Source organism: Mesoplodon bidens, assembly GCF_964165515.1.
Source record: "Mesoplodon bidens genome assembly, chromosome: 10".
Classification (NCBI taxonomy): domain Eukaryota; kingdom Metazoa; phylum Chordata; class Mammalia; order Artiodactyla; family Ziphiidae; genus Mesoplodon; species Mesoplodon bidens.
The window spans coordinates 34,980,769-34,999,198 of record NC_138172.1 but is presented as its reverse complement, the minus strand read 5'-3'; the positions used below and the strand labels follow the sequence as shown (position 1 = coordinate 34,999,198).

Here is an 18,430-nt window from a genome sequence, read left to right as displayed (position 1 = left end):
TGTATTTTGAAGTGACACTTCCACATGCGATAATTGATTGGAGAGGAATACTAAGTACATTTATGTCATAATAAAAAAATGACACTGCCTATAAGGAGAGAATTCAGAAATTGTAGATGATTAGTTTTTATTGCAACATCTTTAGTAACATATCTGAAAACTGTCATCCACCCTTACACAAATACAGACTTCTAGCATATAGTTTCTGCCAGAAGGGAGCGATCCCCACAGAGTTACTGTTGAAGACCCCCTCAGTGCCTTGGGAATGTATTTGAAAAATGCCATTGCCCACAGCAACATTCAGAGGTAGTTCATCTGTTAGGTTATGACCTTGGCTGAGAGCTTTTTCTTGTTGAGGCGAGAGAATTTCCTTTTTCAGAACTTATAGAACAAATGTTGGCATGTGTTACCACTTCTGCCATCATCGTCAACATTTTTTGAGTGCTTTACTCTGTGTCCAGCATGCTGCCAGGGACTTTACACACTCGACCTCATTTGACCATCCTGGGAACAGTAGGAGGTCTGGTATAACCCACTCTACTATTGAAGGAAAGGAGCCCGATGGAGACTGAGCAACTTGTCACATTGCTAGGACTTGAATTTAGTACATCTGAATGGAGAGTCCTTGGTCTTAGCACCACACCAATTGGCCTAGCAAGTGGGATGCACATTGTTGATTTTCCTCAGACTTGAATCCTGGCCAGTGATTCTAAGCCAAGCGGGATGCTGCCCCAGGCTCCAAATCAATAGCATGCCAGCAAAATCCATGCAGATGCTTTCCCACCCATCTGATCATTGTCAGTCCCCTTTGCTACAAATAAGACAGAGGAGACAGAACAGGAACTGCATCACTTTCTCCCCACTGGAGGGACATATGATGAGCTTACATGCAATCTAAAGAGACTACCCTTCCCACTCTCCCCCGTCCCCCACCTCCCCACCTCCCCTTGTTCCCACTGTTCATCAAGCCTTGACCATAGATGTCCTGCCTCTGTTGACCAACCACCTTGTGATGGCTCATGACTGTCTCATTACACTGATAGGGTACTTTGTAAATTTCATCTCCCAGGAGGCAGGGAATTATATATGCTATACAGTCATCTCCTTTTCTACAACCCATGGCTAATTCATTGTTTTACATTCCTCCCTGGGACCCTCTTCCTACCTGCTGACAATCCTGTCATTCTTGTTCCTGGCCAAGTTTTCATTGTTTACAAATCAGTTTGGGTTGCCCAAATTTCCTGCTACTCACCCCTCCCTACTCAGGGAGAAATATATGTCTGTGCTTTATAGACTGTTCTGCACTTAGTAGAAGACACACAACACTCTCCCACATCTGGCAGAAGTGACATACCTGCACTGCAGACAGGTGTGACCCTGGGAGGAGACACACACAGAAAGGCTGTGTGGGATATCTGGGCTCAGGTTTCAATTGAAATAACCCGTGTGGCTCTGCTCCAACTTATTTATTATTTATTTTTAATAAAAAGAACCAAAAAATTAGCCTCCTTATATCCCAAGGGAACATGTATATTTGTCATTGTTGCCCCACCTGCCTACACATGGTAGGCAGTTTGTAAATATTTGTTAAATGAATGAAAATAGCAGTGATTTCAGTTTAGGTTCCTTTTTTGTATTGGTGTGAACCTTACTTCAGTAGTTGGTTTAATGATTTTACCTCTGGTACTGTGGCTATTTCAGAACTTGAAGGAATGAGAATAAGACCAAAAATTGAATCTTAAGGTAGGAACATGAGGCATCTTCCACTTTTATGTAACAAGCCACCTTTAAGGTTCTGGACTTAGCCTGTATGGGTTGCTTTCCCAGTAATAGGGTTTACTGGGAAACGGGGTCAGGGGCTTTTAAGGGAAGTGCTGGAGGCTTAGGGGTGGGATGGGGAAGCAGGCCAGTTTCTCTCAAGTCGTGGGCTTTGAGGCAAGCTCTCCAGATTCTCACTTGGGGACAAGCAGGTCTTTGCTTTATCATCTCCTCCCCTGGACCTTCTGTCAATCCTCATCGAGTGATTTAATTATACTGACTCTAGAGATGTAATTTCAGTTTGTGATGAGAAAATTTGGCCAAGAGACCATGTTCAGATGTTCCAGCTCTTTGGCTAATGGTACTCCTGCATCCATCCTCTGCAAGAGGGTATTTTTTGCTGGTGCCGAGCACACTCAGAGCACCTCTTCTGTGTTGGGCTTCTATATTAATTAATTGTGATTGATCAGAAGCCTCCTGACTGGAGCCCCCTCTCTGGGGACTGTTCCAGGTGACTCACTTCTAGATATGCAGTTAGCCCGTAGGAAAAAAATGACCCAAAGGTATGAACAACATTAAGTGTTCTGACAGTGAAGTAGTGCTTTTCTCTTCCTGGTGTTTGTGTGAAATGATCTGGCAAAATAGATGCTACAGAAATAATGTATTTCTCTGTCTCCCTTCTCAAATGATAAATGTTCTTGGCTCATCACAAGATTTCTTGCCAAATGCTGATTCTGCTAACAGAAGGAATGGAAGCTTCAGATGTTCCCCTGTGACAGAGGGAATAAAAAGTTTCTAAGGCTGCCTTCCTTCTGTGTCATGAATGCTGAGAGGTGCTCTTGCAAAGGGCTGTGTTCTGCCTCGACCCTGGTCTTGGCTAAAGTCACAGGCTGTGTTACTCAGGTGTCACTAGCTACTGCCCCAATCCAGGGGGAGGCCCAGAGGATGGACGGGGGTGGCAGAGTGAAGAACATCAGCATCATCAAACACCTTGTTGGAATTTGTCTGCTCCATTAAAAGCTTCAGTTCAGGAAGGCATTGGTATGAAAATACAACATGGACTAGAATCCTCTGTAGCAGAAATTCCAAGAGGGAAAAACAGGCGTGCACGAAGATTTAGAGTGACCCATTTTGTGCGGGCACTGTGCTGGGAGCTTTCAGAGACGTCCTCCCAGTAACCCTCCAGAGCAGCCCTGGAAGATGGGCATCATTATCTCTGGTATTCTGATCGAGGACACTGAAACCCAGGAGGTTAAGCAATTTCCTTAAAGTGGCATGGCCAACCAGCCCAAACAGCTGCCGTGTCTGACCATCAGACCTGTTGATGTCTCCCAGGGAGCCCACCTCTCATTCTCTGACTCTTCTAACTTTTTTTCCAGTGCTGTTTCCCAAGTCCTAGCTACCCCAGCCTCCCAATTCCTTGTCTCCACCCAGTTTTATGTCCCTCCTTCCCACTCTGCACACTGAGATTTTTCAAAACCACAAATCTGGTCATTGGGTCCTTCCTCCCCTTAAATCCTTCAGTGACTCTGGTTGTTGTCTGTCTCCACACCCTCAGCCTCCTACCCAAGTCAGGATAAAGCCCAAACTCTTCATCCTAGCACACTACCCTTGATGGCCTGGCCCTGATCACTTCTTTGGCCTCATCTCTCACCAGAGTCCCTCGTCCTGGCCATCCATGCACCAGTAAAGTGGAACAGGGTTAGTTCCCTGAGCTCCAGGCAGCCTCTTGCCCTGAACTCCATACCTACTGCTCCCTCTGCTCACCCCCTGTTGCATCTCCCCTCTTCCCAGCCTAATCATCCTGTAGGGTTCCAGCAAGATTGAGTGACTGCCTTGACCACCCCATCAGGGTACTTACCACGATGTTGTATCTTCTTTGCCAGTTTACTCATCAGATCATTAGACCATGAGCTTTCTTCAACTTTGCATTACTTATCATGTTGTGCTTGGTGCCTCGTCCCCTGCATGGCATACCATAGACACAAAATAGACATTTGTGGAACAAATAAATGGAGTGTTGGAGACAGAGGTCAAATCCAGACCGGCCTGAATCTTTAATCGGGTGGCATAGTGTCTCTTCCATGTTGGTCTTCCCCACTACCTTCATTTTGTGTGTTGGCAGAAACCCGCTGATACTTTCTGAATTCCTTTTCCCAGTTGAAGAATGCCTGTTTTTTTTTTTTGTTTGTTTGTTTGTTTTTACTGTTTTTACACAAAACAAAGTAATTGCCAGAGCCGTCCTTGAGGCTGTAGAAAATAAAGCTTTACTGTTGTCGTAGCTGTGTGCGGAGGCAAACCCCAGAGGAGGAGGAGTTAGGGGTATTTTGCCTCCAGGTCGTTCTTGGTACCTTGGAGAACAGGTGATTTGTAGCCCAAACACAGCCACGGTATTAATATATAATTAAGTCCCCCGGGCCGCTTTCAAGGGTCAAGAGCTGCGTCTGCTCCTCTGGGGTCAGGCTCCAAGCTTGCGCCCTCAGAGGCCCAGTGGAGGGATAGCGTCCCCACCTGTGACATCCATTGTGCCCTGCCGCATGACTTTTGCTCACTTGGAGCAGCCTCGTAAGCAGCTGCCACCCTTGTTAACTGACGATGTCTCTGGTTTTAGATATTTGACTCTCTCTTGGTGAGTCCAAGCCACTGTTGGCTATAAGATCAATGAAATAGGCATTTTGATGGCAGTGAAATGGGCCCTCTGAAACAAGTTCACAAATATGTAGACTATCAGTCCTTCACTCCCTACCCCCTAAATTCAAAAGACCAAGCAGTTCAAAGTCAGACCTCGCTAGGTTTAAAACTCACTCTCTAACCATTTGACTTTAAACAACTGACTAAACCTCTCTGTGCCTCAGTTACCTATCTGCAACATGGGGATGACACGTGCCCCCTGGGGTAACTGTGAGGATTTGACAAATTAATATGTGAAAAGCTTCCGGTGCCGTGCTGGGCCTTTGACACACGGAGGACTAATTTTGCTGACTTCCTTAGGCTCTGCTAATGAAGACATCCTGCTTAACTACACAGATTCTAACTGGGGCCACATTTCCCCAGCAGAACTTTGTTATTAAGTGCCCATATTCTATTCTACATATAACTACACCTCTTATATTTTCTAATTTCCAAAAAAAGTATGTTTATTATAAAAATTAGAAAATATAGGTAAGCAGAAAGAAGAAAAATCATTTGCAGTAGCACAGCCAGCTGTGAGCATTTGGCATCCATCCTCACAGTGTGTTTGTGTGTACGTTTGTGTGTGTGTGTGTGTGTGTGTACGTGTAGGCAGATTAGTAATTTAAAACAAATTACTAATCACCTATTACTGTCTGCAACCTATTGCAACCTTCTGTATGCTAGTTTCCTACATTCTTTTGCACAATTTGGGATGGCTGTGTGGAACTTGTTGTACCGTTGTAGCTTACTCTATCCAGTTGCTGGAGGTCATATTGCTTGGTTTCGTACAGTAGGTACGTTTTTGATGCTTTTGGTGTATATCACCATTCTAAGCTGCTAAGGGTTTGCAATTGATTAATGACTATCACTTGGTTACTCTCTCTGTTCTTCAAAATCCTTTGATTCTAGCAAAGAGTAATGTTTCCTGGTAAGAGTAAGACATTACGTCGTTCTGACCCAATTCCAACAGCCATTAACACATCTTGAAAAGCAGAGTGTTTTTTGCTTGTGGGATAACTTCCCCAGGGTGGTGAGAAAGTAGTATGAGGCTTGGCTCATTGGCAAAGAGGACCCATTGTCACATGTCCTAAAGGGAGAGGGCTGAGGCTGGAAGAGGAATAGAACCAGTGAACTGCTGAGTTTGTCCCAGATCTAGAATCCTTGGCTTGGCACAGAGCTTCATGTTGAGCTTACTTAGCTAGGTCACTAGGCACAAGGTGGCTTGGGAGACGCACAGCCCTCCATAAAATCAGCAGCTCCTTTTCACAGAGCAGACTCGGAAGAAAAGAGGATGCGGGAAGGTCTCATCGAGAAGTCGGTGGATAGTCAGAGTTGAATAAATTGATTCCCTTCTAGAAGTCTACTGGGAGAAAAAAACATGTAAATAATAGATACGACCAGAATAATGGGGACCAATATAAAGATCAAAAGATTTAGGTAAAGGCTAATTGTGAAATACATTTTCTTTTTCTTTATCTTAAGCCTCTAGATCACCTTTAGTTTCAGAATTACATAAGACAGATTTATTTCACTGACTGTAAATATTAGACTAACATTAGCTTTGTTTTGTTTTACTCACTTCTTGAACTTTGTATTTTTGGTAGTGAATCAACCTTGCGTATAAGCTGGCCTTGGCTCTTGGCTTTTGGAGCACATCTGGCAGGCAGCAGAGAACCCCCAGAATTTTTGGCTCCAAAGAGATCATTGGCTTGCATTTGAACTTAGGGAAAGTTTCCAGTGACTGTTATTGAAGTTTTATTCATACACCAGAGGACACTGTTAGCCTGAGCCAGGCTTGGGCTGGCTGGAGTCCCACATCCTGGGCCAAGCCCATCAAACTCCCAAGGAGTGGGGAGGTCACGCTTACAGGACCATCAGACAGTGCAGCTGCATCCTTACTTGCATCTTCCTTGTATTGTAGCATTGCAGTTGTTCTGCAGCAGGCTTCATCCAGAGAAGTTCTGTGAGTGTCTGCTGTGGTCTGGGGGGTGACCATGAGGACCTCAGCTCCTGGACCATGCAAGCTGTGATGCCAGGAGATATGAGCACAGAATGCTCTGGGAGCTTGGAGGGAGGGTGCAGCCTCCTCACCTTGGGGAACCAGGGCAGCCTTGTCAAAGAGGAGGGGAAGGCTAGAAGAAGGAAGAGAAAGACTCTCAACATAAACACATAAGATTTTTATGGACATTTTCAGGGAGCAGGGAGAAGCATGTCACTTACAACACATGGTCCATTATAGGACCATGCAGAGCCTCTCCGAGCATCTTTTAATCCATGTAGCAGATGTCTGTCTTGGTCCAGACTCAGGCGCTCCAGGATAGCACTTTTTAAAATTTCTTCAGGACCACTTTAATTCTGAGAAACTCCAAGCCCTGCACCTGACATCCAGGTTTGAGGCCCCAGTGCCCAGTCCAAGGGTCTCTTCCTGCTTTTCTGACCTCCTGCTCTGCCAGTGCCCAATGGGCACTGGGAGCTGTCTGTGGCCAGATGCCTCCAGGCTCTAGGGATTTCATTTTAGTCTTAGGGATTGAAAGAATCCTCTCTCTACATTTGTTTCCTTAGAGTCACTCCCTCTGTCCTTAAACTCTAATCTTGTCCTTTTAGGACACCCAGTGTTATTGCCTCAAAGGACTTGGAAATCTAAGCTAAGAAGGGAAGCGTTTTATGTCACACACACATGCGTGCGCGCGCACACACAGACTCACACACTCCCTTCCTTGGGGCAAGGAAAGACTGAGTCGCCTCCCGGTTTATATATTTGAAGGAGAAGTAGAGGAAATGGGGAGAAAATATAAATTTATATGTTAAAAATTTAAAAAGTTGTTATATTAAAAACAACTGCCATTAAAAAGTTGTTATATTTTCCATTTCAGAATTTGCTCTCAAGGTCTCTAGAGCCCAGATAACATGTGAAGCCTTTTGTTTTTCCTAAGTAGGAGCTTGGGGTAAGGGGTTAGTAACCGATTCAGGTTTTCCCTCCAAATGAGGGTAAATATAAGGCCCCCAGTATTTTTAGTTCTCCAGACTTTTCATAGCTAAATAAATGTAAAGGATTCCTCTTGACATTAAAAGTATTTTGAGCTCCATTTGGAATGTTTTTTAAATTAATAAGCAATATTTCTTTCTAGTGGGAACAAAATTAAATGTTTAGTTATAGCAAACGTTTTGGCTTTAGGACTCCTTCATACTTACACAATATTGAGGACTCCCAGGAGCTTATGCGAGTTGTATGTATAAATATTTGCTACATTTGAAATTAAAACCAAGAATTCATTAATTTAAAAATTAACAAATTCAAAACATAAAAACTCATTGCATGTTAACATATTGTACATAACATATTTTATTAAAAATAACTATATTTTAAAAAACAAATTAGAGGAGTGGCTTTTTTTTCTTTTTTGCAAATCTTTTCAAGGTTTGATTTAAGAGAAGACAGGTAGATTCTCATATCTTTTTTGTGGTCAATCTGTTGTGATTTGTTAAAATCAAGGAAGAAGACATGCCTTCATATATATAAGCTGTTGGAAAAAAGGAGGACTTCATGGACCCTTGAAAGGGTCTCAGGGACCCTGCAGAGGTTCTTGGGCCACTTTGAGAACTGCCGATTTAGACAAATAAATTACCAGGGTATGTGATAGGTTTTAAATGAAAAGTTGTCTTTGAGAATTTGAGTATACTGTGGGTCAGATTAGTCACTTATGAAGACTAACAAATTATGAAATCTTATATAATGGTTATTTTTATATAAGAAATGTTGCTGTTTTAATGTTGTTTGTACTTAGTGTACATGCTTCTTTTTGTGAGTTCCTTGAGGATATATAGGAAGTCCTCAGTAATTGAAATGAATTGAATTGAATTACTAAAATTGACAGCAAGGACTTTAACATTATAAAATGTCTATAAGATGCTGTGCTTTGATTGCTTTAGGGTTTATTTTCTTCCTGGGTGCTAGCTAAGCTTCAAGAGAACCAGAGCCAGTTTTCACATTTCTCTCTAGTTGGTTTAATAATTTTGAAATACAGTCCAATCTCCCCAAATCCAGCAGAGACAGCCATATTATAACTTTACTTTTACTTATTCCTTTTAGGTAAATGCGCTCTGACATTGTAGGCATGATGTTTTATGGTATCATGTGCCATGTTAATGTTGTCCTCCCTCCTTCCAGAAATACAAAGAGTATGAGAAAGACGTTGCCATAGAAGAAATCGATGGTCTCCAACTGGTGAAAAAGCTGGCAAAGAACATGGAAGAGATGTTTCACAAGAAGTCTGAAGCAGTGCGGGTAAGTGCCTCTGGTTTCTGCTCTGTACTGCCCGAAGACACAAAGGCAGCTGCAGGCAACGGGCATTGATGAACCCAACTCTCAGAGATCAAAGTTGACTCAGCCATGATGTACACACTTTCTTAAGTCTGGTTAACTAGGATAAGCAGTTACTAGGGGCACAATTACCCTTTCTCCATGTAGGGTTTAGGTGCCAGTTTTCATCTTATGATTGTATGCCTTCAGTGGAGGTGTCCCTAATTGCACATCCACAGAGGATGGCCTCTGGCTGTGTAATGCATTCATTAATTGCCAAAGTACATTCAAGGGTACGTTGTGGTTGAACTAAGCAAATGTAAAAAAAATTAAGCAATGTTTGCCAAAATATGGAATTGAAATTTTCTATAGGGTAAATGAGTCTAGATGAAGTTGGAAGTTCTTTTTACCTCTATTGGAATATTACTGTAATTATAATGCTTATCTTGACTGGCAAGAGCTCCCTGAAAAAAATTTTTTTAAATTTTTATTGGAGTATAGTTGATTTATAATGTTTTAGTTTCAGGTGTCCAGCAAAGTGAATCAGTTATACATATACATATATCCACAACTCTTGTTTAGATTCTTTACCCATATAGGCCATTACTCCTGAAATTTTATAGTAGCAGGAAGAATGGAACTGCAGTGCACATGTGCATCGTTTTGGATTTCCAAGATGGCCTCCAACTTTATTCCTTGTTGCTGACAAAACAGGGCATCTGAATTCTTGATTTAGGACATGTGAATGTTGCAATATCCTATGTTAATACCATATTGACACAGGATTATGGGAAAGAATTGCAATCTGAAGAGTTCTTTATTTCTAAAGTATAGTTTACTTACCTTTCAGTTTTATTATTTCCAGAATGACTTTATTATAAAAGTCCATTTCCTATTATAGTTTTTCTCATCTTTAATTGGCCAAACCAAATTTCCGCAAGATATTTCTGCTTTAGACCTTATAATCCCACACATTTTCTTGTTTCTAAAACATTTTTGTACTGTTTTGATTTAGGGAAGGAGGGGCTGTAGTTTAGGTAAGAGCATGAGCTTGAACCTGGGTCCAGTATCTGCCTTTGTCACTTACTAAACTTCAACCTTCTTAAAACAGCCTTCATGAGCCTCGATTTCCTCATCTTTAAAATGGGGAAAACTCTCACAGGGAGTGTGAAGATCAAACACAGTAGTGGTTTTGAGCCATTTAGCACAGAACTTGGCACATGAGCAGTGCTCAGTGAATAGTAACTTCTGCTGTTACTGTGATTATTAATTTAAATAATATGAGACTTCTTGGTGGAAACTCTGAAGCGCCTTAAAAGAAAAAAAGTGCTTTTATCTGCCACAGAAATACTGTACTGACAGCCATTCCTAGGAGCTGCATGGTGGCCTCTGGTGTGTCTCTATATCACTCCCTTGAAGCAAGTGGTATTCTTCACAGACAGGGCAGCATGGGTAGGCATTTGAATCTAACAGTCCGAGAACCCTGAGATAAAAATTCAAGAAAAACCCCACACAATTACTATTTTCTGTTTATAAAATGAAAACCCCCTTTGTTGGAACTTTTAGAATATACTGAAAAGTATCAAACAGAGAAAAAAATCACCTGAGAGTCCCACCACCCAGCAGGAAACCAACACTTGTTTTCTTCCTTCTAGTCTTTTTTTTTTTTTTTTTTTTTTTTGCGGTACGCGGGCCTCTCACTGTTGTGGCCTCTCCCGTTGCGGAGCACAGGCTCCGGATGCACAGGCTCAGCGGCCATGGCTCACGGGCCCAGCCGCTCCGCGGCATATGGGACCCTCCCGGACCGGGGCACGAACCCGTATCCCCTGCATCGGCAGGCGGACTCTCAACCACTGCGCCACCAGGGAGGCCCCTAGTCTTTTTTCTTTACACTTCTGTGCATGTCCTTGTATGTGTTTTTCTTTTATCAAATTAGGAATAGTATTGCCTGTTTGCTTTTGTTGTATCCAGCTTTTTTCACTTCTTTATCCCATTATAGTGTGAGCATTTTCTTGTGTCACTGTGTTTCGAGATTTTCTTAAATGGCTACGTAACATTCCAATCTATGGGCGCGTGTGTCATAATTGATTTGACGTTCCTCTGTATCTGGATATTTAAGTTGTTTGTAAACTTTGATATAAATAATGCTGAAGTAAATCTTCTTGTATGTTAACAGCAGATCAGTAGACAGCACCCACTACGTGTTGGGTGCTTCTCTAAGGACTTCATATACATAAAGTATATATAGGCCTTATCCTGATAACGGCCCTGTGATGGAAGTTACTATTATTATCCTCATTTTACAAAAGAGGAGACTCAGAGCAGAACTTAAGTCACTTCCTTGAGGTCACCTGGGGAGTGGGGGATGGACCCCAGGCACAGGGACCCCAGAGTCCACTTCCTTCATCACTTCCATGCCCTCAGCATCGCATCCTTCAGTGTATGCTGATTTCCTTCAGATGAATTCCCAAACACAGAGACAGTTCTGAGGCTCTGAACCCATCTTTAAGGCTCTTTATGCATATGAAAATATTTCTGTCCAAATAAGGTCATGCCAATCCACAGTCCTTCTAGCAGGAGTGGTGTGTGAATGCACATTTTCCTGAATCCTCAAAAAATGAATACAGATGTTTTGTTTTGTTTTAAATACTAGTAACAACATCGTCAATTGAGAGAAGGAAATGCTATTATTGTCCCAAATTGGATTTCTTCATGAATCACAGAATTTTGGAGTAGAAAGGGACATAAATATCCTTAGGTTCTGTCTCTGCAATTGACAGACAAGGAAGGCCTGCTGTCTGAAATTCATGGGGGCTTGTGAATCATGCTACCGTCATGCAGAGTTCTAATCGGCAGCAGACCCTGGACCTGGGCACTAAGAGGCAGGGGCCCATGTGGTGGGTGAGACATGGGCTCTGGAATAGAGAGAACTGTTCCGAATCTCAGTTCTGCCCCAAGGTGTGAGGCTGGTGAGAAAAGCTGAATAAGCCCATTGGACCTCTTCTCCTTACTTAGCTCCCTGGAGACATTAGGACTTGATGACTTACTAATCCTTAGCTATGTTTATTGAGTTCACTAGGCACCAGGTTCTGTGCCAAGTACTTTGCACATGCCATCTCGTTTCATTCTTGCATCAGCCCTGGGAATGAGACACGTTACTATCATTGGTTTAGAGATGAGCAAACAGGCTTGGCCCTGGTTACTTGGGCAGGCTCAGTGGAGTTCCGTTGGCACCCAGGCTGTAGGATTATAGTGGCTCTGTGTGTATCTGTGTCAAGTGTTTAGCACAGGCCTGGCAAACAGTAAAGGTTCAGTAAATGTTTGCTCTTAATGCTGGTTACAGGACCTCCCAGTTTGTGAATATGTAATAGTGAGAGAGTCTTGAAGCCTCAGGAAGTCCCTGGATGATGACAGGAGGGAACCTAGTTTTGAAACCTTTTTGCCTTAAATTAGTGAGGTGAAAATAAAAAAGACTGATATGGTTGATGTGGTTCCTTGGAGGTGGAAAAAAATTTTTTTTGCTCTATTTGAATTGAAATGTTCCCAGAGTAAAGCTATCCAACATTCTCAGAATTATATATTTTATGTATTTTAAAATAGAGTACAAGGCCCTTTGTAAGCACACTTGATGCCATAAAATTTAGGGTAGCTGGTCCAGCAATATGTGGTTCTCCCCTGCTCCCAATCTTTAAAAAGGAAAGAGGGCTTGTATATCAAGTTGGGGTTTTGTCTGGAGACAGTTTCGTCATTGAGATCGGCCTAGTCCCTGTATGGACTGTGCGTCTCCATTGGCAACAGTCACAAGACCATGTGGCATTTGGAGTGAGACGAGGTGGCCACTGACAGGCCTCCTGGATGTTGGCTTATATTAAGGCCAGGGGAGCAGTGGGTGTGACTGTTTTTTTTTTTTTTTTTTTTTTTTTTTTTGCGGTAGGCGGGCCTCTCACTGCTGTGGCCTCTCCCCTTGCAGAGCACAGGCTCCGGACGCGCAGGCTCAGCAGCCATGGCTCACGGGCCCAGCCGCTCTGCGGCATGTGGGATCTTCCCAGACCGGGGCACGAACCCGTGTCCCCTGCATCGGCAGGCGGACTCTCAACCACTGCGCCACCAGGGAAGCCCGGTGTGACTGTTTTTCATACTACAGTTACACCTCACTTCTCCAATAGGAAAGGTTGCTATTGCCCATGGGACTTGTGATATTTTGAAGTGCAAAGACCTCAAATTCCAATTTGCCGGTGCGTTTGCGGTGGACTCATTGCTTGCCACGTTGCACTAGAATGCTCCACTGTGCACCAGGCCCTGCCTTTCCAGTCCATGCCATACAATGAGCAGCGACCCCTTTCTCAAATGTCCCAGGAAAACACTGGATCTTAGAATTTGCTCCATCCCTGTCATGCACTATGCCTAGCAACCTCCCCTTTCTGAGCCCCCATCCTCATCCCTGTCCCCAGCAATCCGAGTCAGGTTAGAGGCCCTGGTGCCTCCCCTAGTGCCTTCCTGCCAATAACTGACTTAGCACCAGGTGCTTATTGATGGTGGATGGCTGGGAGGACTCAAGAACACAGAGGAAAAAACTAGCTCACAAAAAATGCTGATTATTAAAATTTCCATTGATGTATATAAAATATTTATGAGAATGGCAGTAGCAATTTAGAAAACTGCAGTAACACCTTTAGTCTGGTAGAGGGAGGTTCAGTTAGTGCTAGGGGAATAAAAAAAAGAGTATTAGGGAGGGGTGGGATGGGGAGGGTGGGAGGGAGGGAGATGCATGAGGGAAGGGATGTGGGAACAGATGTATATGTATGACTGATTCACTTTGTTATAAAGCAGAAACTAATTAAAAAAATAAATAAATAAACTTAAAAAAAAATGGAAAAAAAAAAAAAAAAAGAGTATTAGGGTAACGCAGTCCTTTAACATGCCTGTCACCTCTTGGCTGTTAAACAGTGTTGATCTTTTTCTCTGTCTCTTCGGGCTTGATTTCATCATTTCCCCCCATCACTTTTCCCAGTGATTAGTTGAATCAGAGTGATTTTTATCATACTCATCCCCTATTTGAATTACTCTCCACTATGCAATTATCCTATCACAGAAAATCCTGTTTTTCTCCCCATCAGATGTCTGAAGTAAATGTGAAAGCCAGAGTGGCCTGCCCATTACATAACCTCTGTCATCTGATGGATAATGGACTATATGTAACTTTTATTTTTCAGGATAGCAAATTACAAATAACCTTAGCTTCAATAATTGCCATTAACATAATGGTGCCATCATTATGGTAGCATTTCTTAACTAATATTTTCTAGCTCTTTTTAATGCCACTGGCTTAAATAATTTTTTTCAATTCCACTCGGAGACTTGATGTAGGTTGTTTTAACATTAAACCACATCAGGTTTGATGCAGCAATGCTGCTCTTTGCTTTTGTGTATAAAGATTGTAACCAAAGCATCATCTCCCAACTTCTTTGTTCAAACATATTCATGCTACCAAGCCCTCGATTAATGTTGCTGAGCAATTTATCAAGTATTAAGTCCCTATGAATGGACAGGAAATGGAATCAATCTGTTTTTAGTTCATTAACATTTCAAGGGAGATATTTCATATGCTGGACATGGAGGAAGTGATATGTTCCCTGCCAGCTGTGCACTCCCGTTGGGCTGTGTCTGAGTGACACCTGGAAGTGCTTGGCTGTGTTACAAGTCAGAGCTCATCTGAAATATTGATAGGAGGCAAATTTGACACAGCTTCCCTTTTTTCTGCTGATGGTGACAAACTCTTTTCCCTGATTGAGGGAAGGGAGAAGGCAAAGGATGTGCATTCCATGGCAGTAGTGACAGGGACAGGCTGCCACTGCCTTTCCTTTGTCTTTAAAATCTGAGCCTTCAGTAGAAGTAGCACAAACCATCATACCGATGGAAGGATCATCTGAGGCTCCAGGGAATTCCAAGCAGGCACAGCTAACCGTGCAGTTGGAGGAGAATCTGTAGGAAGTAGATCTGGATAACTGTGGGCATCTCTGATTATAGAGGTAGACTTTTAGGACAGATTCCAGCACAGCCAGTGGGAAGTAGTGATCCTCTGATTTCCGTATGGTCCATATAACCCAGATTAGCAGCACACCCTGAAAATAGTAGATAAACCAAGGAAATGACAAACAGAATGACTTAGAGAATTTATCAGTTTATACTAGTGTTCTCCAGAATGGTTTGCTAAGGGTGAATTCCCCAGCATGGTTTTTTGCCTTTGATTGTATGGAGCAACCTCGGGGTTATCACACTAATCTGCGCCAGAATTGTAACATCCTTCTGGCTTCCCTGGTGTTCCTGGGTTCGGGCCAGGCACTGATCCACACAGCTTTCTCTGCTGGGCTGTACCAAGTGCAGGCCTCCACAAACTTAAACACTTTTCAAAGAGACAGAAAGGATTCTAGATGGCATCTATTTTGGTAGCGTATTAGGCAAAACATTAAGTATTTTATTTGCTGTTCAAATTTATTTTCTCCCCCAAACAATTAATTAGAAGTGGCTGAACAAAGAAACTTCACTGGGGACTATGAAAAGACATAGCAAGCAAGTTGCAGCTAAACTCACTAAGTGAAGAGTCTAGTCTGTTGATTCCAAACTTTGGGTAAGATATTTCATAAATTTTAAAAGCACTCTGAAGCTCATACCTGCAAATAAACTTAATCCTGTTTCACTTATTTTCTGATTTATATTGATAAAATGATAAATTGATCCTTTGAAAAAGAGTGTTTTGCTTAAAAATAAACATCTGTGCTTCTTGGGAAAAGCTAAAAGAGACTAGATTATATGTTAAGGTTTTTTCCCCTTCCTATAGCTACCTGCTATTCATTGCGGAACTGATTCCCATTATAGCTGTACTGTGGAAAGTAATTGCTGTTGTACAGTAATTCAATTTCAGTGTATTCATGCATCAGTTCACCGATAGGGGCTTATCTGGAGAAACCTGGGACTTGAAGGCTTTTTATCGAGAAATTCCACATGCAGCAAGACATTTTTCCTAGGTAACGAATATCGGCTTTTGCATTTAATAAACATTTACCTTCCCAGAAAAATGAACTTTTTCCCCTGCAGAAGAGATTTACGCCAAGCTTCCAAAAAGCCAGAGGGTACTATTAAAGTGACTTCCTCTAGCTGTTTTTTTGACTGGTACGTGTCTACATATGTATGACTATAAAACACATCTATGTTTTTATGTAAATATATACACTGAGGCATTAAAAGCAGGATGCACCCAAGGAAGGCATGCTCTGACCAAAAATATGTGCTGCAGAAGCGTTTCATATCTACAGGGACTATGCAAACACTTGTGGTAAAAAAACTCATCTATATCGGTAGGCATTGTGAAAATTGTTGGTGAGGCTGCTTTCAAAAGCATACCCAGTAAGTTGGAAATGAAATCAACCATTTTGTTTACAGATTTCTAAATTCAGGAAAGATTCTTAAGATGGAACTGATTCTCCCTGTATAAAATGACTCTTAGGTCATAAGGACTCTTTTAATACTAAGTCCAAAATAAACTGAGGTCTTAGGAGTTGAATATACTGAACATTGCTAGGATGGACTTTAGTTATCAACCAATGGAGGTAGCTGTACTTATCTAAAAAGATTTTTCTGCCTTGTGTTCGTTTCTGATCTTATCTCAAAATTTCAAAACTTGTTCCTTGAAAAAGGAGTGAATTTGTTTCAGAAAAAAATGTTTTCAGTCACAAATGGAGAAGGAAAAGACTATTATTTTTGTGTGTTGCTGTATCTTGTGACCTATTTGCCCTTCTTTCCTTCCTCCCTCTTTCCCTCTCTTCCTTTCTTCATTCTTTTTTTTTGCTTTTGGCACACTGCTTTGCAAAATTCCATACATATGTGTAAGGAAATTGAGAGCAGAAACCTCAAACCAGAAGAAACACAAAATAGCGACAATCTGGATTCACCAGTTTTGATGAGGTCAGCAAACCATCCTTGGTTAATGGTTGAGGGCAAAACCACATGGATCCATGTGGTCTTCGTGGGTTTCACCTCAAATGGGGTTGGGGTTTCCTCTAACATACTTCAGATTGTATCAACCTGAGCCTCACAGCGAGGCCCAGAAGGCTGCTTTCCTGCCCACATTGAGAGTAAGCAACCAGCCCATCTCCTGAGGGAGATGTGCTTCCTGTAAAGAGATGGAAGGAGAACGGCCAGGCATTGTATATCCGTTTCATCTCCAGTCTCCTCAAGCCCTTTGTTTTCCATCAAACCTGTACGGGGAGTTGGGTTGGCTTGGTGAACTGCATCCTAGCTTTCCTGCCTATTCTAGGGCTGTTGGCCTGTAGAAAGAGCTCTTTGTGGGTAGAACTACTGTGCCAAACCCTCCCCAACTTCATGGTTATTTGTCCCATCCCAAATATTTGACCTAAAACCTCCTTTTGCAAAGCTATGGTAGACTTTGTCTTGGGTTTTCTATGTAGCTCACCTTACCCATGTTGGTTTCCTTATGTTTTTTGCTTTGTTTTTAATGATTATACTATACAGGTTCACTAAAAGAAAAAAGAATGTGCAGAAAAACATAAAGGAAAAATTAGATACCACAGCCCCAGGAAGTATTGAAAGGCACTTGACATCTTTCAATACCTTTTGTTTTTAAATATCTTAATTTTTTTTTTTTTTTTTTTGGCGGTACGTGGGCCTCTCACTGTTGTGGCCTCTCCCGTTGCGGAGCACAGGCTCCAGACGTGCAGGCTCAGCGGCCATGGCTCACGGGCCCAGCCGCTCCACGGCATGTGGGATCTTCCCGGACCGGGGCACGAACCCGTGTCCCCTGCATCGGCAGGCGGACTCTCAACCACCGCGCCACCAGGGAAGCCCTAAATATCTTAATTTTTATGCTTCCAGATGGTTTCTTTATATTTGTGTACGTGTATATGCATATACATGTATATATGTAAACTTCCAAAACATTGGCTTATTCTTTCTTGTAACCAGATTTTTAAAAAATTTTATGTGTTGTGGACATCTTTCCACATTAATAAATATATATTTTTATTCCTTTTCATGACTGCATAATAATCTGATTTCTAGATGTTTCAATCAAGGAGTTCTCTCTTGGTGAACATTGATGTCATTTAGTGTTTCAGTACTATAAGCAATAATATGATAAACTCTGTTGCAGAGAAATTTTTTCCATTTATTTGATGCTTTTATTAGATGTACTCCTAGAAGTAAAATCAAGGCTTTTGGTATACCTTGCCAGCTTGTCCTCCAGATACCACCCACCTGCTTGTGCTCCCACCTGTGTGGTTGGAGAGGTACTATTACTCCACTTTCTTCCCTAACATTTCACTATTATTAGTCTTTTGGTCTTGATCAATGTTACAACAAAAAGCAGCATCTCATTTTACTTTATTTTCTATAACTACTCACTGTTTGGCATGGTGGGTCCTTTCTGGCTCCCTACCTGCCCTACTCCAGGGTTTGGCCTGGGTGCTGGTCCCTCATCATCTCATAGAGAGGTGTGCCCAGGCACTTGCTTGGTATATCTTCCCATTTGTTTATGTTGTTTTCAGCTTCTTCCATCAATGTCTTATGATTTTCAGAGTACAGAGGAAATACTTTCAGCTTTTCACCACTGAATATGATGTTGCCTGTATGTTTGTCATATATGGCCTTTATTATGCTGAGGTATGTTTCCTCTATACCCTCTTT

General features: G+C 42.1%; 1 protein-coding gene across 1 annotated transcript in view; it reads left to right on the top strand.

The window, feature by feature from the left end:
* CACNA2D3 (calcium voltage-gated channel auxiliary subunit alpha2delta 3) overlaps positions 1-18,430 on the top strand; it is a gene marked incomplete at both ends in the record, with an annotated part of 788,351 nt that overhangs the window by 148,953 nt on the left and 620,968 nt on the right. The window contains one exon of the mRNA XM_081246546.1: positions 8,600-8,716. Within this exon, the coding sequence (XP_081102672.1) occupies positions 8,600-8,716 (117 nt within the window). The remainder of the gene's footprint in view (positions 1-8,599; positions 8,717-18,430) is intronic.